This window comes from Oryzias latipes, chromosome 21, assembly GCF_053564925.1.
Source record: "Oryzias latipes strain Hd-rR chromosome 21, Olatipes_Hd-rR_3.1".
In the NCBI taxonomy this organism is placed as follows: Eukaryota; Metazoa; Chordata; class Actinopteri; order Beloniformes; family Adrianichthyidae; genus Oryzias; species Oryzias latipes.
In genome coordinates, this window is record NC_136257.1 from 32,196,471 (window position 1) to 32,222,435 (window position 25,965).

At 38.9% G+C, this 25,965-nt stretch overlaps 1 protein-coding gene across 9 annotated transcripts in view; it reads left to right on the top strand.

Annotated features, from left to right (window-relative positions):
* lrp1bb (low density lipoprotein receptor-related protein 1Bb) overlaps positions 1–25,965 on the top strand; it is a 389,546-nt gene that overhangs the window by 304,842 nt on the left and 58,739 nt on the right. For all 9 annotated transcript variants that reach the window (XM_078939203.1, XM_078939200.1, XM_078939196.1 and 6 more), the window contains 9 exons: positions 2,756–2,960; positions 10,207–10,399; positions 12,709–12,834; positions 14,859–14,987; positions 15,069–15,188; positions 15,824–15,937; positions 16,090–16,239; positions 16,471–16,593; positions 25,562–25,681. In XM_078939203.1, coding sequence (XP_078795329.1) covers positions 2,756–2,960; positions 10,207–10,399; positions 12,709–12,834; positions 14,859–14,987; positions 15,069–15,188; positions 15,824–15,937; positions 16,090–16,239; positions 16,471–16,593; positions 25,562–25,681 — 1,280 coding nt within the window. The remainder of the gene's footprint in view (positions 1–2,755; positions 2,961–10,206; positions 10,400–12,708; positions 12,835–14,858; positions 14,988–15,068; positions 15,189–15,823; positions 15,938–16,089; positions 16,240–16,470; positions 16,594–25,561; positions 25,682–25,965) is intronic.

A 25,965-nucleotide genomic window follows, 5' to 3' on the forward strand; every position in this document is an offset into this window, starting at 1 on the left:
AAATGCACTGCTGCTCTGTCATGTATTTAATAGATCCACCGTCACACAGTTTCGTTGGTTCCATTTCAGTAAAAGTGGTGGACACCCAAACCTTTGGAATCAGCCGAGCGTTGGTTATTTTTATGCATCATGTACTTCAAAAGGTATTCATCTGACTCTGATTTTTACCTGCTCTTTCATTGCTTGTTACTTACGCTAACAGTCAAATGTGTCAAGAAAGGATGAACATTTAAAAAGCATAATTCTGGAAGTCATTGAGCTTTTCAGAGTTTACTGTCACTAATATCTGTGTTGAAGGTTGCTTGGTTAGGTTTTTTTTATGCAGCTGTTGTCAGGAATCAGTCAAGCAGAAATTCCAAATAGCCCCTTTTTTTAACCAACTGAGAAGAAACAGGGAGATGCACAAACTGGTTGACTTAAAAAAGCAGACATCGAACATGGAAAAAGCAAAAAAGTTGGAATTTGAATACTAATAAAAGATGGGAAGAAACAGCTGCATATCCCTGATACATAAGCGAAAAACTTGATTGAAACTCTAGAAATGTCAAAGAAACACATTTTTTCAATGACACTGTTTCCATTAAATCATAATGATGTAATTAACTCAAACCAACTCACGCGATACGTCATTCAAAAACATGGCGACGGATATGAATAATACTTTGATTGACAGCAGATACCTTCAAATTTCTGCCACAGCACTAGCGCTCATCATCATCTATCAAAGGAGACGTTGGCGTCTGATTCAGGCCATGGAGCGGTGAGCTCCTTGCATGTGGGAGGGGCTACGGATGAAGCCATTTTGGGCAATGGTGGTTGGTGATTTTACAGAGGAGCTGTGGATCCAACAATTCCACATGACACACTCTACTTTTGATGAGCTGTGTGATGGGCTGTGCAATGCCCGAGGCAGCCAGTTTCTACCAAGAAGCGCATCGCCATCGCTACCTACAAACTGGCTACCTGTGGTCGTGTGACTCATTTAATTTGAAAAAGTGTTTCCATTGCTGTTCTGTGAATTTTGTCAGTTTGCCTCAAAAGCCACATCCTCCAAGCACAAAAAACTATATATACAATAAATGCAATTTTTTTCAAAATGTTCGTGTTTTTTATTAGGCTAATTAAAAAGAGCAAATTCGCCACAATTTCATAGTCAATGGAAATGCAGCTGGTGAAAGATCAGAGGACCGGGTCATGACATGCTGACTAAAAATACAACAAAAGATGCATCAATAACTAATGCTGAGAAATCTAGACATCTGGAACTAGCAGACGGGTTTCTCCTGGTGCCGCTGAAAGATTTCTGTGGCGAGCTCATCAAGAAGAAGCTTAGCCTGACCAATTGCAGAGTCTAGCCCACAGGTACACATTAGTGTACTTCAGTTCCAATACTGACACTTCTGTCTTTGTTTAATTTTAAAACTATTGATTTATTGGTCTTTTTCCTAATTAAAGGCATTGTTTGTGGACTGAGTTGGAATGAAAATTCAATCTTTCTGTTGGTATCATCAACTCAGAAACCTTTGATGTTCAACTGAATAGACCCAGATATTAACCCTTGAATGCCGTCTGCATTGTCATGTTTTTAGATAAATATCAGACTTCCTTGTTGGTGCTTTAGTCCTTGTAATGTGAAATTACAGTTTTGACCCTATAGAAATGAGGCAGAATCCGCCCTATTTTCAAAATAACAATCCAATGTGTGTCTATAAAATGTTTTTATCGAAATTTAGCTCCAAAATATAAATTATTAAACTTCCAATTGTTATTTCTTTACCTCATTTATTTTTGTGGCTGATTTAATTGAAAGTAAATAGTGTTACAGTTAGTAACTGAAAAGAGTAAGTGCTACTTCCACTGCGGTCCTAAGTAAATTAATATTTTGACCTCAGACTATCCCTGGTAGGCAGCTTGGCACCATATCCATCTCACTCCAGAACCACAGTCGGATAATTAAAACTCAAACTCAAGTGATTAATTAGTAACCTTTGCTTCTGACTTGTGACCTGCTTCTTTATCATCCCACTTGAGTGCACTTCCAGAACTTGATTAGGTTTAGAAATGTTATTCAGGGATTAGAATACCTTTTTTCATACCTGCTGTCCAGCTCTTACGAAGTGGCTGCTGTGTTTTTTTGTTGACGCACTGTATGCATTGTGTAGTTGCTAACTAAAAATGGTCTAAGGGCAGGGATGCCAGTATAGCTTAGTCAGTTTGTTAGTTCATTTTAGTATTTTTCTATTGAACTCTTTGTATTCGTGATCCTTTTGATTTCATGTTTTACTTCGAAGCCCATCGAGACGACTGTTGTTGTGATTTTGGGCTATACAAATAAAATTGAATTGAATTTAATTGAATTAATTTTGTTTATATTTTGAAGTCCTGTCAGCTCCTGGAGGGTATATGGCTGCATTAACAAGTCGATTTTTTTGTGTGACTACATTTTGTGATGAACATTTTTCCTATCAATGTGTGTTCTTTGCCTGCTCCTCTCAGAATTCATCAGATCACTTGTTAGAGCAGCAGAAAAAAAGGGAAAGCGGAGCGTCAGATTGTGATGACACATTCTGGCTCTGTACTGTTTATGCTGAAACGGTGAGTGTAGGATCACTGAGGTGAAACCTCTCTCTCTGAGTGGGACAGCTCTCCAGGATAAGCGGAGGTCGGCTTTTATTTATACTGCGTGAAAGTGTGTGGCGCCGTGTGCTCGCCGTTGTTCAAATGTTTTCTTTGGCTTCTCGCTTTGTATTTCCAGCCTGATGTTTTGGACGAACTGGAATGAGCAGAGGCCCAGCATCATGAGGTCCACCTTAGCCGGCAAAAACATGAAGATCGTCATCGGTTCTGACATCTTGACACCCAATGGTCTCACCATTGACCACAAAGCGGAGAAGCTCTATTTTTCAGACGGAAGCCTTAGCAAAATTGAGAGATGCGACTACGACGGCTCCAGCAGACACGTAAGTTTTTTTTAACCCTACAAAGGTATACAATTAATTCTTATTGATTTTTTAATTGATGTATTTAAATTGATCAAATAAACATAAAAAAACAAAAGTATATGTAGTATTGACAATACTCATAAAGTTCTAAAAGGGCTTTGGATAAAGATTAACAACTTATTGAGTCCTAGCCAATTTTTTTCCGTTAAATTCATCCACACGGTATTCATAGAGCAATAAAAAAAATGTGTACATACACTGAAAACAACCAAATATGGTCAAAAGTAGTGCTGTCATGTGACACATTTTTTTTGAGATAATATTTTCTGTAAAAAGCCTCGTTTTGAGAGATTTTCATGTAAATTTGTGAGATTGTGGCGCAGTAAAAAATCAAAAAACAACTAAAAAGTGGCTTTATAAAATAACAGACTTCCGACCTTTACTTTTACACCACCAAGGGGGATTGTTTTCAATCTAGAACAAGTTAAAAAAAAAAAGTGCTCCAATCTAACAGATAAAAACAGTACAAACACTTTCCTGAGCAATCCAAAAAATATTGACCACAAACTACTTATCAATATCCAGTTTACTGTTCGATGCGATCAGGCCACCGCTTACCCCATTAATTATGATTATGAATACCTCGTCTGGCTTTATCTCTTACATAACAGATGAAAATTGTGGGCTGTGGCTTTGTTTTGGGTTAGCTCTGTTAGGAAATAGAGAGCTACACATGGACCACATCACGCATACGCAGACACAGACGTGTACTGAGCGCATTGACTGTATAAGTTCTCCTATATACAGTCAATGACTGAGACTGGTGTAAGACGAGTTTTCAGCCGAGCAAATCGTTCATGCAAGTAAACAGTTGGACCTTTGTTTTCTTCATATTTGAAAACACGACAATAGATTAAAAATGAGATAATTGCAGTTAAGAAATAATGCACTACTTTATCTGTAACTCAGTAATCGCAATAATCTGACACCACTGGACTTAAAAAAACGCATTATGTAATATCTCTTTATTATATAACCTTTTATTATTACTTTAAATGTATGTATGGATGGACATTTTTATTGTCTTCCCTGCAGTTATTCCATTTCTAGTTACTCCAGGTTTACTACTGATGATGTGTCCATAAATGGGATGGCAAAATAGACCAATAAAGGTTCATTCTAAGCCACATTACTTTGGAACCGTTATTAGTTCCATTATTATTTCATTCAAATCAAACCATATAATTTTTCCTTAACCTTAACCGTGCCAAAAGCAAGTTTAAGCCCTCTTGTGGGCATCCTCGGGGCAATGTAATTTATTTTCATCGCCTAACCCTAACCAGGGGGCACTAAACATTTGGGCTACTGCAAATCAAGAGTCCTCTCTTATTTACAGTGCCAAGACTGGCAACCTTTCAAAAAAAAGCTAATTGATTTAGATATCAGAACCGTGGTTCCTGCAGAACAATGACCTAATTTCATCAGTCTTAGTTTAGTATCTTCTTGACTGCTGTACCTCACAGTGGGAGGATCATTTCCATAAACAAGAATCCAATTTAAATGTCCTAATGTGAATCTAATGCAGGGTCACCACAGTCAAAATTAATTTTTGCAGTCTAAGCTGAAACAATCAGATGCTGAAATGCAATAGTGCTTGCAATTATTTCGTACATGTATAATTTAGATCTTGATTAGAATAAATTTAGGGTGATAAAGCGAAGTCTTATGCTATTCCTATAAAACAGTGGGGGTATTTGTTAAAGACCCACTCCAATCAGCGTATGAGTTATTTTAAAAACTGTTCCTTTGATTCACAACAGTTTGAATAAAGAGATACTCAGAAATACAGTTTTAAGCTTAATTTTATATATATATATATATATATATATATATATATATATATATATATATATATATATCTTCCATTAAAAGAAAAATGCCAAAAGAAGACGTTAAAAACACCAAAAAGGCAGTTTTTCCTAGGAATGGGTCTTTAAACATCTATGCAAATTTTTACATAAAGATGAAATAACTGAACAGCATTTATTACAATGCGTTATTTTTTTTTGTCCTTTAACAAGAATCTAGTAAAATGTGTGGATAACGTTAATATTTTCCTCATTTGTTTGAAAAGACAACTGCAAGGTCAAAAAAAGAAGCAATTCCCTCAAAAAGATTACACACATTTGTTATTGTTTGGGAGAAAAGGGACACATTACAGACAGTATGTGCATTAATTATGTTGCTAATTTAAACTAGGTTTAAAGTTCCTCTGTAGGGTGTCTGGGTGCTCCTTTAGAGATAGGGTGAGAAACTCGGTCACCCACGGAGAGCTCGCAGTAGAGCCACTGCTCTGGATGCGTTTTCCTCCACAGTTGAGAAGTGTTCCGGGCATCTGGACCAGATGCCTTCTGGACACCTCCCTGGGGAGGTGTTCTGGGTATGGCCCACGGGGTGGAGACCCTGGAGAAGACCCAGGACATGCTGGAGAGACTCTCAGCTTTCCTGGGAATGCCTTGGGGTCCCCCCAGAGGAGCTGCAGGAAAGTCTGGGCATCTTTGTTTAGACTGCGACCAGGTCCCGATAAGTGGAATTAGATGAATGGATGGATGGTTAGATGGACAATTTAACTTAAAAAAAATAAATATTCACACTTAATTTGACTTTTTTTGGTCCAAACTTGTAAAACATCGACAAGACTGTAAATGGGATTATTAGAGAGACAAGCTAACCCTTTTTCCTAAAAAGAAAAAAATACATTAAAAAAAACACAACTTCAAGTTGTTTTAATGTGCCAATAAAAACAAAGACTATAAAAAATAATAATCTTTTCTACCCAAGAATGCCTCTATCAGAATCTTCAAACAACAATTTTCGTGTTATGTTTTTGTCGCATTGAATGGATGAACCTAAGCGCCCAAACCATGTTTGTCCCACCACCATGTTTCACACAGTATTTATCTGAAGGACATTCTTCCATTTTCCACATAAAGACTACCTTCTCGTTAGGATCATTTTAATTTTACACAAGTCACAGCAGCGAAAATATTTTTGTTTTAAAAAAGAATTGTGATAGATATTTTCTCTGCAACTCTCAGGTGTAGTGAACCCTATTAGGTGACCAAAATGGAATGTTTTTGTAGCAAACAATATGAACCTATTTTAGGCAGAAAAACAGGATAGCCTGTAGGTAATTCTCACTGCTTCTAGTATGTATTCTTTCTCATCCACTATGTTTTCCAGGGCTACAAAGGTTTCTCAGGTGCAGCTGTCCATGAAATGCAGAACTGTGATGCCTTTAGGCTTATTCACATGAGGAGAGGCTCAAATTGTCCTTTTTCTGAAAGAAAACCCTTTTTTTTCACTTAATCTTCAGTTCAAGCTGAACTCCTGGAAAAAGATCTTCTATATAACAGATGGAATTTGAAATAGTACTTTAGGTTTTTTTATTTTTCTCTCTGGCACAGATGGTTCCTTTAGCCACAAAAGTGCATCCTTGCCAAACTAAATCAAACTCACTGAAGGATTTTTTTGCGGCTGGCCGTGAATGTTTATGCAAAAGGTCTGACATTGCAGCTGTCTCGATTGCATGGAGGTTTTCAGCAGAAATTGCCTTTTTTTTGGGGTTCTAATCTTTCCTTGACATGACCCAAAGCAGCTCAGCTCTTTAACCTGTTTCAATTAGCAACCCATATCTTTGATTGGCTGGGTCGCAGGGCTTAGGAAGCCCTCACCTCTGAGGCCCCGCTTGCCCTTGCTGCAGTATGAACCTTTCTAATGAGGGGTTTGCAGTGAGGGGCTCTGTGTGCAAAATCTCCATCCCAATTAAAATGTGTAAATTTCATGTATGTAGCTGAGCATCTTCAACAAAACAGTTGCTGTTAAAGGTAGCAGATGCGGAAAAAGGATGATACATCTAAAAATGTGAAGAGAAAGTGTTTCATTTCTGGAGTTAATCAGAGAGGCCTGAGGCTGCAGGACCTTAATAAAGACAGAGCAAATAGAGATCCAGGGTCAACGGCTATTTAGTACCGTGTGGCAGAACCGCATCTTTTAGGGAACTTTTATTCAGCAGATTCCAGAGCTGGCAGTTTGTTCAAGCCTCTATGCCATTTGTTGAGCGGAGACACCTGTCATCAGGAGCCAGAGCTTCACAGACAGCAGTGGAGGGCAGAATGAGCAGGGATGTCAGTTACATGAGGGAAGTGTGTTCTGAGAGAGTTGCTCTCATGCTACTTTGTCGTCAAAATAAATACATAAATATATAAACATATACAGAACAGACCAAAAGTTTGGACGCACCTTCCCATTCATTTGAATGAGAAGTTGTGTCCAAACTTATATTTTTTAATTTTATTTTATTTTATTTAAACATGTTTTAGAGGGACTGGTTACGTAATGCTTCCCGTCCCTATGGAAAAGGATTTTAGGACTAAGCTAATGTGATGCTGGCTGCAAAGCGACCGTCCCCCAGATCTAATTTCCCTTCAGTACGCTCATCCCTTCCCCATCTGGCGCTCACCTCTCTGTCTTTCGGCCAGTTGTTGCTTTCTCACGCTGAGCTCCTTTAATCAACGCCTGTCCTATTAATCCCAGAATGGCACAGGGCTAATGTGATGTCACTTACAAGCCTGTTTCACTAATGGCTGAGACCACAGAGCTGCTGGAGCCCCTGATCCTCCATACAAGCCCGGGGGAGTCCCAGAAGGAGGCATCTGATTGATTCGTGCCTCAGCGCAAATGACACTGTCATTCACTCCCCGTACATTTGGGTTAAACAGTCGGGTTTAAGGAAAGGGTGATCTGTAGACGAATGAGCAGAAATATCACCGTGTTCAAGTACGTATAGGTGCACCTTCAAGTTTGCCCCTTAACCTCTGAAGGAGCAGTTACCATAGAGATGGCGGTCTCTTTCACACCCAGATACACAGATACAGGCTTTCCAGGATTCCAGGGGACCTTTGATACTTTCAACGACACATGCATGTTTTTCAGTCACTGTTTGCTGTAAATCCAAAACAAATCCACTTCATCACATGTGTTTGAAATAAATTCAGTTTGAATATGTACTTTTAACTACATTAGCACTAAACCTTTATCATGCTAACTTTAGGTGCTAATGAGAACAATTCTTTAAACTTTAATGGTAATTTATTATGTAACCATTATGTTGAAGTTATGCTAGCTCATTTATTAAATGTGGCATCTACTGAGGTTTTTAATCTTATTTAGCGAATACTTTCGTAATATGCTAGCTCATTTGTTTAATATGACATCAACTATGTTTTTTTTTAATACTTATTTGACAATTAGATCAAATTTTGCATGGTTTCTTAAAGTGTGGATGCCATGCTTTGAACAACTTTGTCAAATAAAAAAGCCCTTTAAACGCTGATTCTATTGATACCAATAGTTCGCGTCGAAAAAAATCCGAAGCATATGAATAATAGACATCTTTGGAAGGAATCAGAGATTTGGATCTGCCGCTAGAGCGCAGGCTGGAAGTGAACCCGATATGACCTGTGACGTCATGAAAGGCGTCGACTTTCGCAGTTCCGCTTCGGACAGCATGTAAACAAAACAGGTAGTCTTCGTTTCTCTCGTGTTTAAATCTGTTAATCATCAACATGCCAAGTCGTTGTGTGGCAGCTGGATGTAGCAATACATCTAGTGAAAGTGTATCTGTGTATAAACTCCCAAAACAAGAAACGCTGCTGAAAAGGGGAAAGTTCAAGAAGGTGGACGGCGAAGGATTTTTCTCTCCAGATCTGCAGGAGAGAAGTCTGCGCTTTCGAAGGGACAAAAACCGGGACACAAACGAAGAATTTTGAACGGAGAGTTGGGAGGAGGATCTTGGCTTCTGAGTCGAGGAAAGGCGGGTGAGCTGGAAGCGAGCGAGCCGTTTTCTGGGTCGGAGAGGACGGCGCTGGAGTCGGGAGCGGAGGCTGCTAAGCTAGTGTGCATCACGATGGATCACATTGAGGCGAAGTAGTCGTGTTTTCTGTTGTCCTTGGATCCAACTGGAGTATTTCAACGCACTCAATGTTTTGCAAGAGAAGCAACAGGCCTGCAACGTTTTTTTTCTTTTGCTTTTGAGGTGCCGGTACCGTGAGTAAACTGAACTGTGTGTGTGTGAGCGCGCGCGCACGAGAAAAGGTTTCAAACGGGTTCAAACGGGTAAAACTGTTAATGTTCCACAGTTGTTAATGGTATACAGTGACTTTGTTAACTAAAGAGTAGTACCATCTGGGAAACTTTTATTTTGTGACATTTATTTTGTAAATTGGGTTGAAAACCAGTGTTTACCTTTGTTTAGATTAGGCCAAAAGGGGACATTTTGAGTATATTTTAGGGTAAGTGGAGTAATTTAATTTTATACATTTTTTAGACTTACTGGAGTCTAGCCGAATCTTCATGCTGGCTATCGTCATCGGCATGATCACTAGACCTACTACTTTCTGCTATATCCTCCTCACTTTCGCAAAAGGGTTCGAATCGATACGGTTGCAAAAGTGACTCATCATCATGATAATCTCCGCAACTTTCCTCTTCATCTTTCTGTTCATCTGATGATAAATCGCTAATAGAGACGGTAGCATCACTCTGTGCTTCGCTATCGGTGCTAGCCATGTTGTCTTCCTTGTCTTCCTTTCGTTACGTCACAAACAGGGCGGCGCGAATTCGGCGGAATGCGTGAAGCCGGCGGCCGTCCTCGTTGTTTATATTGCGTTTTTCGCTATTTATTCTTTTTCGAAAAATATTAAAAACAATCGCAACATGAAATAGAAACTATTTACTATATTTTGGCTTATTAAAATAGGCCATGTCACCCACACTTTAAGAAACCTTTAGCTAGTTGCTAAGTTCCCTTAGCAACTTTTTAGGTACACTCTTACATTTCTTCTTTCAGTATCCTTTCTCTGCTATTTATAGGCCAGCTTGCTCACTTCTCCAATTTTTTCTGCAACTTCTGTTTTTTCTAACACTTATGGCTTTTCTGCAATGTAATATAATTTCAGCCTTACAATGAAAATTTTTTTCTGCAGCTTTACACTTATAGCTCTATAACTTCTGCAACTTTATGCAAAAAGCTTCAGCAATGTATTCAACCTTTTTCCTTTCAATAAACTTCAGCTTCTTCTGCTAAAAGTTATGCAATTAAGCAATTAGAAGCAACCACCTTCAGAAATTATGCAATCCAAAGTATTTCCACCAGAAATGCAACTTTTCTAGTTCCGAATTGCTGTTTCTCTGTCCTTTTTAGGTCATTGTTAAATCAGGAGCAGGAAACTTCTACGGGCTTGCCATCTATGGAGACTTCGTCTACTGGTCAGACTGGACTCGTAGAGCTGTGCTGCGGTCAAACAAATACACTGGAGGTGACACCAAGGTTCTTCGGGCAGACATGCCTCATCAGCCAATGGGAATTATAGCCGTGGCCAAGGACACCAACAACTGTAAGAAAATGTTGTGTTTACGAGTTGTTTGAAAATCCTCTTCAAGTGTTAGCAAGCAGTTCCTTTTTTTACGATTTTACACTAATGCTGTTGCGCTATTTGATGGGCGTATGACAGTCAACGGATCACGAATGAAGCTCTTTTTAGCTAATTAGGCACTAATCAGGTGCAGTTTGCTATGGTATTATTACATAGGCTAGCCAGTTGGTAAGTGGCTATTGTGTAAAGTACTTACCATCTGCCTTACTCAAAAGCCTTTTTGCTGATTGTGCAAAATTACGGATGAAGCCATTTTGGGAAATCGGAGTGGCTGATTTTAAAGAGGAGGATCCAAAAATTCTGCATGAAACCCTCAACTTTTGTAGAATTGTGTGACGGTGTGGGACCTCTGGTGGCGCCCGCTGTGCAGCGCCCAAGCCGGCCAGTTCCTACCAAGAACCAAGAAGCACATTGTCATTGTTACTTACCAATTGCCTGTGGTCACATGACTCATTACTCATTTAATGTGAAAAAAAAGGGTTTCTATTGCAGTTTTGTGAAAAATGTCAATTTTGATATCCCTCAAACACCAACTCCTCTAAGTGCAAAAACTGTTTCTAAATAAATGCATTTTTTTTGTGTGTGTCTCCATTAGACAAATTTGTTAACACAAATTCAATTTGCGTAATTTCATAGTCAATGGAAACACAGCTAGTGATGACCTAATAGGAGTTTGTAAGATAAGAGCTAAGATTGTTGTTAACGTTGTTAATACGTTTTTGACATAGTTTATTGCTTCATTTGAACATTGCTAGCTCCAGAAACATGTAGGCAAATAAACTAATGCAATAAAACTGTAGGTTTTTAGGAGGAGCATGTTTATTTAAGACATTCTAAAATAATTAGAAAAGTATTACTTTAAATAAATTGTATTACTTGTTCATAAAAAAAAGATATTCTTCCCTCGTAGATGCATTCATTGCCAACTAATCCCTGTATGTCTTAAAGAACATTAGTTTGATGTACAAAAATGGCCCGTTGATAAATGAAATTGGTCTGATTTGGAATGGCTAGAAACTTAAAGCTCAAAGGTAATTAATAAAAGTGGAATAATATGTTGTACGGGGAGTCTCTTAAGTGTCATACAAAGTTTAATTTCCAAGTAGGACAAAGGCATGTGGGCTTAAGCACATCCCACTGGTTGGATTCAGATGCAGAGAGCATCTCATTTCCATGTTTATCTTGTTATGAGAAATAATTGCATCTTGTGACCTGAATGGGCACAGCTGTGAGTCTACAACAACACGTGTAATGACCACAAATGGTAGACTTGGATATTACTGTATCCTTCATATTTAGTAGTCAAATTGCTGTGATTCCATTTTCCTTGTCATGAGATCACAATGTTTTGTTTTTTATCAGCATGAAAACCATATTGCATGTTGGGGTTTCCACAAGTACAAGACGTAGATGTGGCTTCAGAGAAGTGCAAGTGGAACAGCATAAAATCAGAGAACCTCGGATACCTTCCCGTCAAATTGCATGTTCAAGTTCCTCCTGCTGTTTTTCGGGCCGCAGCAGTCCTGGACCTCAAGGATCATGTCATTTTCAATTTGAGCCAAGTTTTTGCCTTTAAACTGTAAATTATATGCACCTACTGCCCGGTGGTAAACGCAAAACTTCCCCTTTAGTACCTTCTACAAATTTAAACTCCTAGAAACTTAAATCTATTCTTTCATTATAATAAATCCTTGAGCATCACTGGTAAGTTACTTGGAAAAAATGTTAAAATGTGTAGATTTTGATCAGCATTAATGTGCGGTGAGCTCGCAAAATTAGTGTTCCTCTGTTCCTCAGACCTTTTTGTTTTGGGTGAAAATTATGTTTTAACTAAAGTGTTTTTTTTGTTTGTTTGTTTGTTTTTCCATGAATTTGTCACATGCACATCTGACCAGACTGGCTTTAATTTTGTTTTATTGTTACATGAATTCACCAGACAGATCAGTTATAGTACCAGGTGCTCATGGGCACAATAGATTAAACCCTGTACACGCGGTAGAAAATATTTAAAAAAACAAATTTTTTTGGGAAATTCTTTGATATTTATCAAATCCAGGTTCTGTCACCTCCCTTTGGTCTGTTTAATTGATCTGACAATAAAATGAATCTAAATTTAAACAATGCAGTCCATGGTAAAAGGTGGATTTAAAGCATACCAAACAGATGTTTATGTGTTTTCCTTGTTGAACGTCTGATTGCACCAAGAAATCCTTCTTTTTATCCCTCACAGAATTCTGTCTGGTTGATTAGCTCTGTGATTATCATTGAAGGTGAGCTGTCCCCTTGTCGACATCTGAACGGAGGCTGCGGGGACCTATGTCTGCTGACCCCACATGGGAGGGTCAACTGCTCTTGCCGTGGAGAACGTGTGCTCTTAGAGGATAACAGATGTGTATGTAAGTACAGCCTCACATTTAATCACACTGTTTTTATATCGACACCCTGGAAAGACTGTAAAAAAATAAACATTTTTCTTGTATTTTATGGTGCTGATTTAGCTGTGACGCTGTTTTACATTCAAGTAGCCAAAGGAGAAGCTGCTGCTTTTTTTCTCTGCAACAGAGCAGTTTGGCTTTATTGAGTTACTTAAAGTTAGGAAGTAAATAAGGAAAGCTTTTCTTTGAAAGGAGGAGAATGTTTCAGCACTTACCAGTTCAAAGTCACAGAAAGAAAACATTGTAGTGGCACTTTGCATTTAGATTTGACATCACTCACTGCCTTGCAGTGAGTTTGCAGACTTTATGGTAAAGGGAGCTGTTCAAATGGGCACAAGTGTGGCTCAGAACTTGGGAAGCTACTAAGAGGAGCGAGCAACATTTTCAACGACATCTTTGATGTGTTTCTTCTTAGCTTAGTGTATTAGATAACGCCTAAAGGTTAATGGGTTGTATTTATTTGACTAGGGGGAAAAACAGCTGATGTATCTAATGCAAACTGTAAAATACATCACTGATTAAAATAGAATGATTTTGGGCATGGGAAGTCTGAAAACCTTTTTGCATGCATTGCATTGGCTCAGTAGTTGAAGCCCCAAAGAAAATGGGCAGGAATCTTAACTGTACATTAAAGGCTTATAGAGAAAATGCACATTTACATGCAGACGTCACACCCCATTCACAGATTCCCATTAACTAGCAGTGATTACCTGTGCTGCTGTTGACCACACACCTGGTTTTTATTATTAAGTGGTAGAGTCTATTTTTAGTGCTTTCATATCGTGCAAATTAGGAAATAAGAGGAGAAGAACTCCACTTGTGTTTGTGGCTATGACAACAAGAGGTCCATGATCTCATGGATGGTTAAATTTACCCCTTAAGCTATTTTCACACCGCCCTCTGCAACGTTCTCTCAAGCAACCACTTCCACTGAAAAGTCTTTGTAAGCCTGTGTAAATGTGCTTTTAGTTCAAAACTCTGACCTTAACAGAGAGCAATGCAAGTCTCTATGTCAGTTTTCAGGCTACACGGTAACGCAGTGGTTAGCAAGAAGCAAGAAGGCCCCCGGTTCAAGTCCCGGCTAGGGGACCTGAGCCAGAACATCAATGGGAGACTTTTCTGTCTGGAGTTTGCATGTTCTCACCCTGCATGCTTCCTCCCACCATCCAAAAACAATGCTTCATAGGATCATTGGTTACTCTAATTTGACCCTAGGTGTGAGTCTGAGAGTGCATGGGTGTGTGATTGCGGCCCTGCGACAGACTGGCGACCTGTCCAGGGTGTCCTCTACCTTCGCCCACTAGTGTCCGGGATTGGCTCCAGCAGCCCCGTGACCCCGAAAGGGACAAAATGGCTTAGAAGATGAATGATGAGTTTTTGGGGGTCTACAAATAAAAAGCCCATTGAATGCACATTGAAAGTTAAACCAGGCCCAACTTTGACCAATCAGGGACTCGGATTTGGTAGTGCCATGTGGATGGCATCTCTTTTAAATCACAGAACTGCTAACCCTTTAAAAATCGATCATGGATGATAAATTGTTAATTGCACGTTGTACCTAGCTAGAATTAGTTGACACCAAGTCTTTCGTATATAGAAAGTGAAAGAAAAAGCCTGGATTAAGATTTGCAAGATTTGCACCGCTTCCACATTTTGCATCAAGCCTCCTCCTACTGTAGGTGGCGTGCAAGCGCTCGGAAACAGTAGAAAAAGAAGAAGAAGTCCCTCCCGCTTGTTTCATGTGAACACCATTTGCTAAATGTGCTTTAATGTTCTTTAATTCGCGTCACATACCCTGTGCGAATGTAGCTCTATAGGAAGAGGAATTTGAATTAGTTTGCAAAATACAAATTCCCTCCTACAGTTTGCACTGTTCTCTCAGATAAAGAGAACGTTTAATCCTGATGATAAATAAATGATTGCATCATGCAAATGTTCTCAAGTCGAGAAACAAGATGCTATCTGACCTCTGTCTCCCACTGCAGCTGAGAACTCCTCCTGCAACATCTACTCTGAATTCGAATGCGGAAATGGAGAGTGCATAAACTACCAACTCACCTGTGATGGAGTTGCCCATTGCAAGGACAAATCCGACGAGAAGATGCAGTACTGTGGTAAGTAAAACTTCTACAACTGATGGTTAGAACGTCAAAACTGTCTTTATGCTGTGTCAACATTTGTACTCTTGTGTTCAGACAACAGAAGTTGTCGAAGTGGTTTTAGACCCTGCTACAACCAGAGGTGTGTGGCCAACAGTCGCTTCTGTGATGGATTTGATGACTGCGGGGATAACTCAGACGAAGCTTTCTGTGGCAGTGAGTCGCCCTCGTTTGATCTCCTCCTCCTCTATCCTTTCTGCCATTGAAGGCAGGATCCAGTCACACAAATACTTGTATTATGTTAAGCCCTCTCTATCTAATGAGCCCCAAGATCACAAGAAGTGTTTAAATTAAAAGAGACTCCCAGTGACTGCCCTTCGCAGCTGCCCCTGGCAATCTAGACAATATTTTAATATCGCAGGAAGGATTTTATCTTTGACAGTGGTTGTGGTGGGATTTAGCAGTCCTGCTTATTTCTGTGCTGTTTGTGATGATAAAGGGAGAATAATGAAGTGTAGAAATTTATCACCAAGCTGTTTGAACCCACAAAGAGGCACTGGTGAGCTTATAATTGGCGATGACCTTCCAACAAAGCAGCTTTACGGAAAGGGTTTATTAAATTTAGGTGTACCAATATTAACCTCTTATCTTTATGGTTTTTATAACAATAAAAACCTGCAGCAAAGGTTACATGGAAGCTCAATGGTTGCCCTAATGGTATCAACTGTTGTAAATCTTCAAAGAACGGAAATGGTTTATTTCCACACAGAAGCTGTGATGTGATGGTGAGAAGTGCATCTGTAAAAGTTCTGTTTTGGTTTTACATTTGAGATGCTGTCTGTTGCCAACAGACATCACATGTGGCTCATCGGAGTCATCCTGCAAGGACGGGAGCTGCATCCCGAGCTCTGTGTGGTGCAACCAGGTCATCGACTGTCCCGATGCTTCTGACGAAAAAAACTGCAGTGAGTGCTTCTGATATGAAATCAAGCTTATACACACGTCAGATGTAACCAGTGGTCAGACCGTCTTCCTCCAGCGCTTCCTCCTCCAACAGCACCCACACCAGTGGACATTGTGACAAGGAACCTATTGTGTCTTTGTGTTTTGTATTCAGACCACACAGACTGCTCTCACTTTTACAAGCTGGGGGTGAAAGAAAGAGATTTCATCAGCTGCAACTCCACCTCGCTGTGCATCCACCCGTCATGGGTATGTGACGGTGCAAATGATTGCGGGGACTATGCCGACGAGACTAACTGCCAGGGTGAGCAGCGAATCAAACACGCGTGACACTCATTTTGCCTGTGCATTCAGAGGCAGATCAGGGAAGCTGGCTTCAATTAAAAAAGACTTAAATTGGATCTTATGTTTACATCATTTCCATGCATGATTATAAAGGAGGAAAAAGAGATTCAGAGATAGAGCTTAGGGAAAGATAATGAGTTCTGTCACCACTAATACCAAGAGGATGACTTTCCGTGGTTGTTTGTCCCAGTTTCTCAGGGGCAGAAGTGTGAGGAGGGCCACTTTGCGTGTCCAGGAGGGAACTGCATCTCCAGCGTTTGGCTGTGCGATGGCCAAAAAGATTGTGAGGATGGAGCAGATGAATTCCAGTGTGGTGAGCTTCCATATTTTTAATGTATTTCTTCTGAAGCAAATTCATGTCCCTTATACTGACCGTAAGAGGTCGTTGTTGTTTGTTTCAGTTTTCTCTCAGAAATATACACTTTAACTCTTTGCAAAGCATTTTTAACAGTAAACATTTTTGTTTGTTTGTTAAAAAGACACATACAGAGGAGAAAATAAGTATTTGATCTATTATTGAATTGAAAGTCTGTCATCTTAATTGAAGGTTCATTTGAACAGCATAAGAAAATCACAGTGAAATCAACATTAAAGAGTTTATATAAATGTATTAGCATTTTATTAAGGGACATAAGTATTTGAACCTGAAAGACAGCACTTAGTGGCAAAACCCTTATTATAAGGGGCACGGAGGTCAGACGTTTCTTGTAGCTGAGCAGGTTTCTGCACACGTCAAGAGGAATTTTGGTCCACTGTTCTTTAGAAAAGACTCCTAAGTCATTCAGATTTGGTGGCTGTTGCCTAGCAACTCTGAGCTTCAACTCTCTTCATAGGTTTTCTATAGGATTAAGGTCCAGAGACTGGCTGGGCCACTCCATGACCTTGATAAGGTTCTTCTTCCGCCATTCTTTGGTTGCCATTGCTGTATGTTTTGGGACCCATTCGTGATCAATTTTAAGCCTCCTGGTGGAGGGAAAGATGTTCTCACCCAGGATTTGACGGGACATGGCTCTGCCCATCCTCCCATCCACATGGTGAAGTAGCCATGTGCAGAAAAACTGAAAACGTTGTCATAGTACTGCAACTATGTTTGTTTGAAACAAAAAGTACTTCATTTGTGGTGTTTCATACCTACAGCAATAGGATTGGACACATCAGAACAAAATACCCTCAATATTTCTAAGAACTGTACAACCAGTAACAAATAGGCATATTTTGGCTTATTCATCTTTATTTATATTATGAAACATGGTCTGAGTCACAATGTGAGTTATATCTGTCGGGGTGCTTTTATTGCACCTACAATTCAATTTTTTCCCTTTTTTCTTAGTTTGCTAATTATAGTAATATAATCCCTTTTTTCAGCCCCAGTAAATGGAACTGTGATGAGCTGTAGTATTTATTCTAAAACTTGTTCACTTTTCATATTAACATTTGGCAGAACAGAAAGAAAGTCTGGGTTTAATCCAACCTTGGTTGGTTATTATTAAAAAAAAAAAAACTGAACTCCATGAATGTCAGCCGCTGCGATGCCAATAAAATGACCAACAAAACTCCTCTGTGCAGTCATAAATGTGAGCAACAGCTTGTGCATCTGCTGGACGCTTTCCCACTCACGCATGCGCTCACGTTCCGTCCACAGACACTCATTTCACTCCACCTGCACCTTTTCTCCCCAATGGTGCCCATTCATTTAAATCGCCTGTTCTTGAAGGCTGACGCGGAAAAGGGGCTGTCTTTATAGGCTATAGGTGGGCGGGGTCACAGTAACAGCGCTGCGTGATTGGACCGTTTCCTTAAGGGAATAAACAATCCTTGTGAGAAGAGATTATCACTCAAACCAGATTTTGTTTCAAATCCGAAGGATACAAACAGAGGACAGAGTGCTTATGGTTGTTACACCCCCGCGTGCCGCTGTCTTTCCCGCCACCTGCCGACTGTGACACACGTGCTCCAGGTTGCCGACCTCTGGTCTAAAGAAACCAGAAAGAAGAACTAAATGGTGTTTAAAGCTGGACCTTTAATCAAAATAAACACACTGGAAATACTTTTGTCTTTCTCCCTTCCTCCCGATCTAAACACCAGGTTGTGCATTTTAAAGCCTCATTTACATGTCATGTCAACAACAATAATATTGTTTTATAAAAAAAGAGACTTCATGTGTTGAAGGAACAATAGTAAATCGGTAGAATGTGAGAATCGCCTTCCTGAGGTTATTTGAATACAACATTTGCATTTTTAACAGCTCCTCTGGCTTTCAACAAGGCACAATCAGTCATGCCGAATTGGAAAATTGGCAGTTTTGCATAACCAGGTGGAAATCTACATCAGTTTTAATTAGTCAAGATCTCTGATCTCTCTTTCTCGTTTTTTTACTAAAACATGTTACCTGCTTTCATGTTTCTGATGGGGCAGTTTTTAGAAATTTGCCCAATACAACATCGTTGGGGTGTCAAGTGAAGCCAACAAAAAAAGGATATAAAGATAGATATCTATATATATAGAGAGATATACAAAGATAATTATCAAAGATATATTATCCTTAATTATCAAGGATTTACCCTGAAATTATTTTTTTGTCAGAAAACATGTTTGAAGCTCACGGACACTTTACACTTTTATGACCTTTGACTTTTAAGTAGGCTACAGTTTCATACATTTATTGAAATTTCCTTTTTTTTCTACTTAATAACCTACTTTTTACCTCATCAATTTGAGTTTGAAGCCACAGCTAAACAGAAGCAAGTTTTCCTAACAACTGATTATAAAATATATTTGTATTTATCCAGAAATGAACCTGTATTTAAAAAATATCATTTTGAATCTTAAGGTAAAAGACTTCCTGATGTGTATCACAATATTTGCGCCTTTTTATTTCTTCTGGACTCTCTCAAATAGCAACACTTCCTTAGATTTACACTCGGAAGCCTAAAAGGTTGTTGTTCCTAAAAAGCTGAATGGTGGCCCCCTCCACATCCCAATGCATACATTTAAAAAAAAAGAAAAACAGCCATCCATCAGTCATAGTAGATACTGCAGTCATTGCAGATGTGCTGTTCTCCATGACTTCCTCTATTACACAATATAACAATTCTAAGGTCAACAAAGAGAAAAAAAGGGTACTACTCTGGAAGCATGAACGTGTGCTGTTGTCGGTGTCTGTTGTCACACCGCACACACCAGTGTGTCCTTGTCTCAGAGTTTTTCTGTCTGAGCTAAATCCTTTTTACAATAGGAGTTTTAATACTAATCTCTGTTTTAGGTCGTAGTCACCCACTGTTTGCATGCAAAGTGGAGAAATAAACCTTTTTAGTGGCAAAAAGTCCAAATTTAACCATCAACTAAAGGTTTTTTTTTTTACTGTTACTCGTGGGTTTTTAAAAATCTCTGAGGAGACTGTTGCTCCATCTTTAAAAGTCAAATTCTGACCCTGAATTCAGAGTCCGTCTGTTGAAAGCACGTGCTTTTTTCATTTTAGTTGCCTCTCCTTGAGTTGTAACATACAGCACTGCCACGGCAGCAATTAATTAATGAGCCGTCAGTCACTGAAACGGATGGACCAAGCATGCAAATGTGACTTCAGTTGTAAAGTGACTAATGAAAGGATAACATATTACAATGTCACTCCCCTGCTTCCCTTACCAGAGGCAAAACATTCTTCCTTTTTGCTTTAATGCATGCTAATGTATGCAGAAACTGCTATGACAAAGTCAAAATCTCTCCAATTAGGCAGGAGGGCCATGATTTAGTCATGATATTGATTTATGTAATTCATCCTCAAAACCCACAACTGTCACACATACCAATTTAAATGTCACTGATCTCTGCATCGTATTAAGACTCTGGTTTGTTCATGCAGGCAGTCAGCTGCTGTTAAACTTCATCACCATCTCATCAAACTGCAGTTTGATGACAGGAACTGTTAATCACGCTACTTGTATTTGCTTTGTGTCCCAGCTGGATTGTGTTCCTAAAGCCTGTGTGTCTTCAGGTGTTTTAAATGTAACGAGTCGCGGCAGCCGTTGGAGCACCTCTTTGCGTGCAGACCATAAGGCTGGTGCACCGTTTTCTAAAGTGCCACACATTCCATTCAAAACACGTTTTCAATGTTTGCAGTAAAACGTCAAGATTTGTCTGGGTCACGCTCATCTAAGTTGATGTGGTGGGATCTTCTTTGAAAGGCTGACCACTCCAGCAAAAACAACCAGAAACCAGGTCGCGGGGTTAAAAACATGCTGTTATAGAGTGCCCAAATACTCCACATGTGTTATGACCCCCAAACAGACTTTGAAGGACCGTTAAAGAGGTTTGTTGTGTCGACAGCTTAAAGACTTAAAGACCGTCCATGATTTTTGTGCGCTTTGAGTTGGTCTCCTGATCTTGTGTCAGCCGGGGAAGCTCCAGCAATACTCTGGAGAGAACTCACTTTGGAACAAACGTACGTTTGACTTGAAAGGCTTACTTCCTGCTTTTCTTAAGCCTTTCAGAGTAAACTATATACATATACAGATAGTATATAACCTATGGCACACTAAAGAACTCTTTTAATAAAATATCAGTTATTTTCGCAGCTCATTTCCCAATCGGAAGTAAGACGACTCGCTCTCAGAGGCTCCGCCTTTCGCTCCGTGTGGGTGCCGCCCATTGGATGACGTCATCCTGGAGCTGGCCTCGGCAGCATGTCTGCGATTCACCCACGAAAACAAACGACATCCAAACTTTTGCGAAGATGGATGTGCATATTGTGCACATAAAATGAAAGGGATTAGCCGATCATCCCCAATCACCCACTGAGAAAGTGGGTGGGTGTGTCTGTTAGCCTGGAGGTGGTGCTGGCAGTGTGGACTCTTCCTGGAGGGGGCTGGTCCTCACTTTGTGACATCACAATGGGAGATCCCATTCATTTTCGTGGAATGGGAGGGGCGGTGCTAAAGGTGCAGGGTTTTAGAGGAATACTCTTGCTGTTTTTTGTGAGGAATGAACATAGACTGGATCAGAAGCTATTTGAGAAACAGAAAGCAGTTTGTAAAGGTTGAAGGTGCTTGTTCCCAATGTTTGGACATTGTTTGTGGTGTCCCTCAGGGGTCGGTTCAAGGACCAATATTGTTTATTTCATATATAAATGATTTATTTAAGGTTTCTAACAAATTACGGCTAGTTCTATTTGCTGATGATACAAATGTGTTTTATGATGGGGATGATCGGCAGCAACTCATAGAAATTGTTAAGAAAGAGATGGAAAAACTGAAGCTGTGGTTTGATGTAAATAAGCTTTCACTAAATTTAAGTAAAACAAAAATGATGTTATTTGGTCACCATAAGGGTAAAAATATTAACATTGACATGCACATAAATGGGGTGAAACTTGAAATAATTTATGAAAATAAATTTCTTGGGGTCATAATTGATGACAAACTTACCTGGAAAGCACATATTAGCTACATACAAGCTAAACTATCCAGAAGTATTTCTGTCTTAAATAAAGCTAAACTGGTTCTGGACCACAAATCACTCCACATGTTATACTGTACATTAGTTTTACCATATTTTTCTTATTGTGTAGAGGTTTGGGGGAACAACTATAAAACAACATTACATTCACTTTCAATACTTCAAAAGAGAGCAATACGAATCATACATAAAGTCAGTTACCTTGAGCACACAAATAAATTATTCATAGAATCAAAATTACTCAAATTTTACGATCTAGTAGAGTATTGTACCGCTCAAATAATATTCAAGGCCGAAAACAATTTATTACCGACAAATATCCAAAGGTTATTTATTAAAAGAGAGGAAAAATACAATTTTAGGGAAAAAGATACATTTGTCATACATAAAGCACGTACAAATAAAAAGAGATTCTGTGTTTCAATTTATGGAGTGAAGTTGTGGAACAGAACCAGTAAATGCTTGAAACAATGTCCAAACATAAAAGAATTTAAATATAGATACATAAATATGATCATGGATAAATATGTACAAATACAAAAAAATACAGAATGTCAGCATTTATAAATCTGCATACTTTGACAATACGTTTTGTTATTCATTTGCATGTTTGGAAATGGAAATGACATGTATATATGTACACATACACTTGGGTAGGGCACTGGACTTTGATGGTGGGAGTACTGGGTTTAGTTGGGAAAGTAAGGATTTAAGGTAAAGGGGGTGAGAGTTTATAAGATTTTTCTTCTTCTCACTCCCTTTTGGACTTGTGTTTATACAATTTTGTCTCGTTTTGTTTTATATAATTTACTTGCCTTTTGTTTTTGTTGTTGCTGTTTTTTATAAGTTTTGTTTCTTTTTTGTCTTATTTTGTTATTTTACACTTGTTTTCACTAGTCCAAAATAAAAAAGACTACTACTACTACTACTACTACTAACATTATAATACACTTAAAACTTAAAAAAAGTTGATTTTAACTATAACTGCAGGCACAGTTGTCCACATATTTATACAGGCTCCTCATGTTTTCAATGTATCTCCCTTTAATACATATGAATCTGCTTATTACATTGCTAAAAACAAACTTCTTCTCACTACTGCCTAACCCCTAAAATACTATAGTGCAGGAATATCCAGTGCCATGGATTTTGATTTATTTTGGACATATGCTCACCACTTTTTTTCTTGTTTGTAAATGCCAAAAATGGCATCGCATTGAAGTAAAAACCTAATAAATGTAAACATTTTACAAAGACTGTTATGAATGCCTCTGTGATCTGAAAACCTGGATGATTTATAATAGTTAAGTTGTTCAGTTGACAAAGCATTTCAACACAAGGCACTGTAGTCTATATTTCACCAATTTAGTGAGCCCAAAATGTGCAAATGCATGCATGTAAACAAACTTTTCATTAAAAACAGTCGCTCGAATGCACATTTCTGAGCCTGGTGTGAACATTGCATAATTGTACACAATATAATCTCCAATGTTTCATATTTCTGATCTTATCTTAAGCAAAACTACTCAATGTCCTGTAACTGCAGGTTTCATGTTGTTTTGCTCTAGAACTGCCTTTAATGCTTGGATAAGAAAAAGGTTTTCTAAAACTTTTTGAAGATCAATTCTATTCTAATCAGAAGTAACCGTTTTGTTTCTGCTTCTTTGCTAATGGAAGCCTCATTACCTGCTTTTTTGCTATTAGTAAACATGTATGTTGGTTCACAATAAAAAAAAGAAAAGAATTGAATGTTTTTTTTTTAATGAAAACAAAGCAAAACCCCGTATCTTTACGTAAAAAAAACCTAAAAGGAACTTTAGGAGCCATATTTTTTCAAGAGTTCTTCACAGCGTTTTAGAACCAGAGGATAATATTCCCATTTCTCTGGACTAATTATCATATAAAAAGCTTCAGTCACTGACAATCTGGTGGCAAAGGCAGTGTGGTTTGAGGAAAATGTCATTCCATCTTAGAAAACGGCAAATTCTTCATCTGACTGGAGAAAATAGACATTGATCACTTCACAATGCACTTTTCTTCTGTGCAAAACACCACTGAAAACGACACATGAAAGACTTCCTTTGATGAATTAATGTGTGGTAGACCTGCTATTTTGTTATATGCTGCAAGCAGCTGTTCGCATTTGAAGTGCAAATGGGGTATCACGCACAGGAAGTCAGGATAATCATCATTTCCAGATTGAGACATTTAAAATCCTTATCTCACATCCTGGTTTCTGTACACACAAAAATGGTGAGTTTTACTCAATCTGACAGGAAGGAAAGCAACGCAGTGGGAGACACCTCCGGCATTCCTACCCCCCAACGACATATGAAAACATAATTCTCTGTACTGTGGTCTGACCTGGAGAAGGCATCCCTTCCGTCTCTCTTATCAAAGCTTTGGCAGACTTAAGTCGGCCTGACATCTGAGAGAATGAGACCACAGAGCAACTCTCCAGGGAGAGTAGGTGGCTCCGTGACACAGATTCAACCCAACGGATGAATACTGCATATGCACAAATACACAATGGCTTCTACGCAGTAATCTGAGTGCCTTCCTAATCAGCATTCAGCTTTCTACTGACGTCTCTGCACAGCTTCTGTGTGTGTGTGTGTGTGGAAAACTTCATAGGGAAGTTTAATTAAGTGTGCTTTGGAAATTGAACTTCCAGTTGTTTCTGTAGATTAGTTTCAGTTTGTTCTGTTCTCTACCCTCGTCTTACAAAGAAAAGATGAAACTTTATGTTAAATGTAAAAAAAATAAAATTCAGTCTATAGATCAGTGACATGTCTGGATTAAAAAAAACGTGTTTTTTTTCTTGGTAGATTTTTTTTTTTTTCTGGTTAAAGCTACCATCTTCACTTGGCAGGAGGATTTTAAGGAAAGTGTGTTGTTAAGCATTTCAAATAAGCTGCATTCATTTCAATGAGGGGAAATATTAGAAATGAGAGTAAAGATTTATTTGTGTTGTAGAAAAATGTGCATAAAATAAGTCCATAATTCTTGGTGGTCTGGCTCAGGTGGGAGGAACTTGAACCAAAATTACCAAATGTACTTAGTGGCTGTGTGACACGGCCTTAGAATGAGACATCAGCCATTCATGGATTTTAAAATATGATTGTGATTGGCTGAGACGAAAGGAAGCCATTGAGCTATTGGTTCAGAGGGAAGGCTTGCAGAGTGATGAAACAACCTGAGATAAACCTTATTTGTTGAAATTATGCCAGAGCTTCACTAAAAATGCATGACGTAGTAGAAGAAGCTTGCTGAATCATTTCATCAAACGCCAATATTAAAGGCTTTGATAAACAAATGAAAATGTGACAAAAAAGACAATAACCGTCTCACTAAAATATGGAGTTTTTAAAAGCTGATTCAACTGGTATTAAAAAGGTGAGGGGATGCTACACAACAGTGATCATAACTGTCCAAATGTTGAGCATTTTATGAAAATCTCCACCTAAACTTTGGACTTATGCTCTGCTTTGTTTATATATATGCTAGTCATTCCTTTTTTATATTTTGTTGCTACATTTTTCACCGCATCATTACATTTTCAGCACTGAGGCAGAAAAACAGGAGAGGGTGAAAAACAAAACTGATATTTGCACAGTTTTTCGTGGCAGCCACATTGATGCCTGCTCATAAGCAGAAAATCTTCAGAGAAAAACAAGCATGCCAGGGGGCAAATAAGAGCCAGGCCTCTTGTTGTGTTTTGATTAAAAATGCTCTGGCTTTCCTACAGGTGATGTTGAGGTTGCTGTTGTTTTCCTCCTCCCTTTGTTTGATTTATGGCATTAAATTTCCTCTTTCACTGCCCTCTACAGACTCCTCGTGTTTGTGGAACCAGTTTGCCTGCTCCAAGAACAAGTGCATTGCCAAACAATGGCTGTGTGATGGGGAGAACGACTGCGAAGACGGCCTTGACGAGAGCGTGCAGATCTGTGGTTAGTGCTCTCTCAGCCTCCGGGCGTCTGCCATGGGTACAAAAGTTTCATCTGGCCCACATGAAGCAAGCGCCGCGACTCCATGCATTCCTCCAGCAGAACTAAAAATGAGACCGTCCTAATGAGGCAACAAATGAGATCGCAGGCATTTCTGATGACTGAAGTAAGCGCTGAGGCAAATAGATTTTTCATCACTGAGGACCCAAGAGGCATTACTATTTCAGAGAGCAAATGAGATGTATGTGTAATGAATTCCGCTATAAAACAAAATGAAACCAGCTACA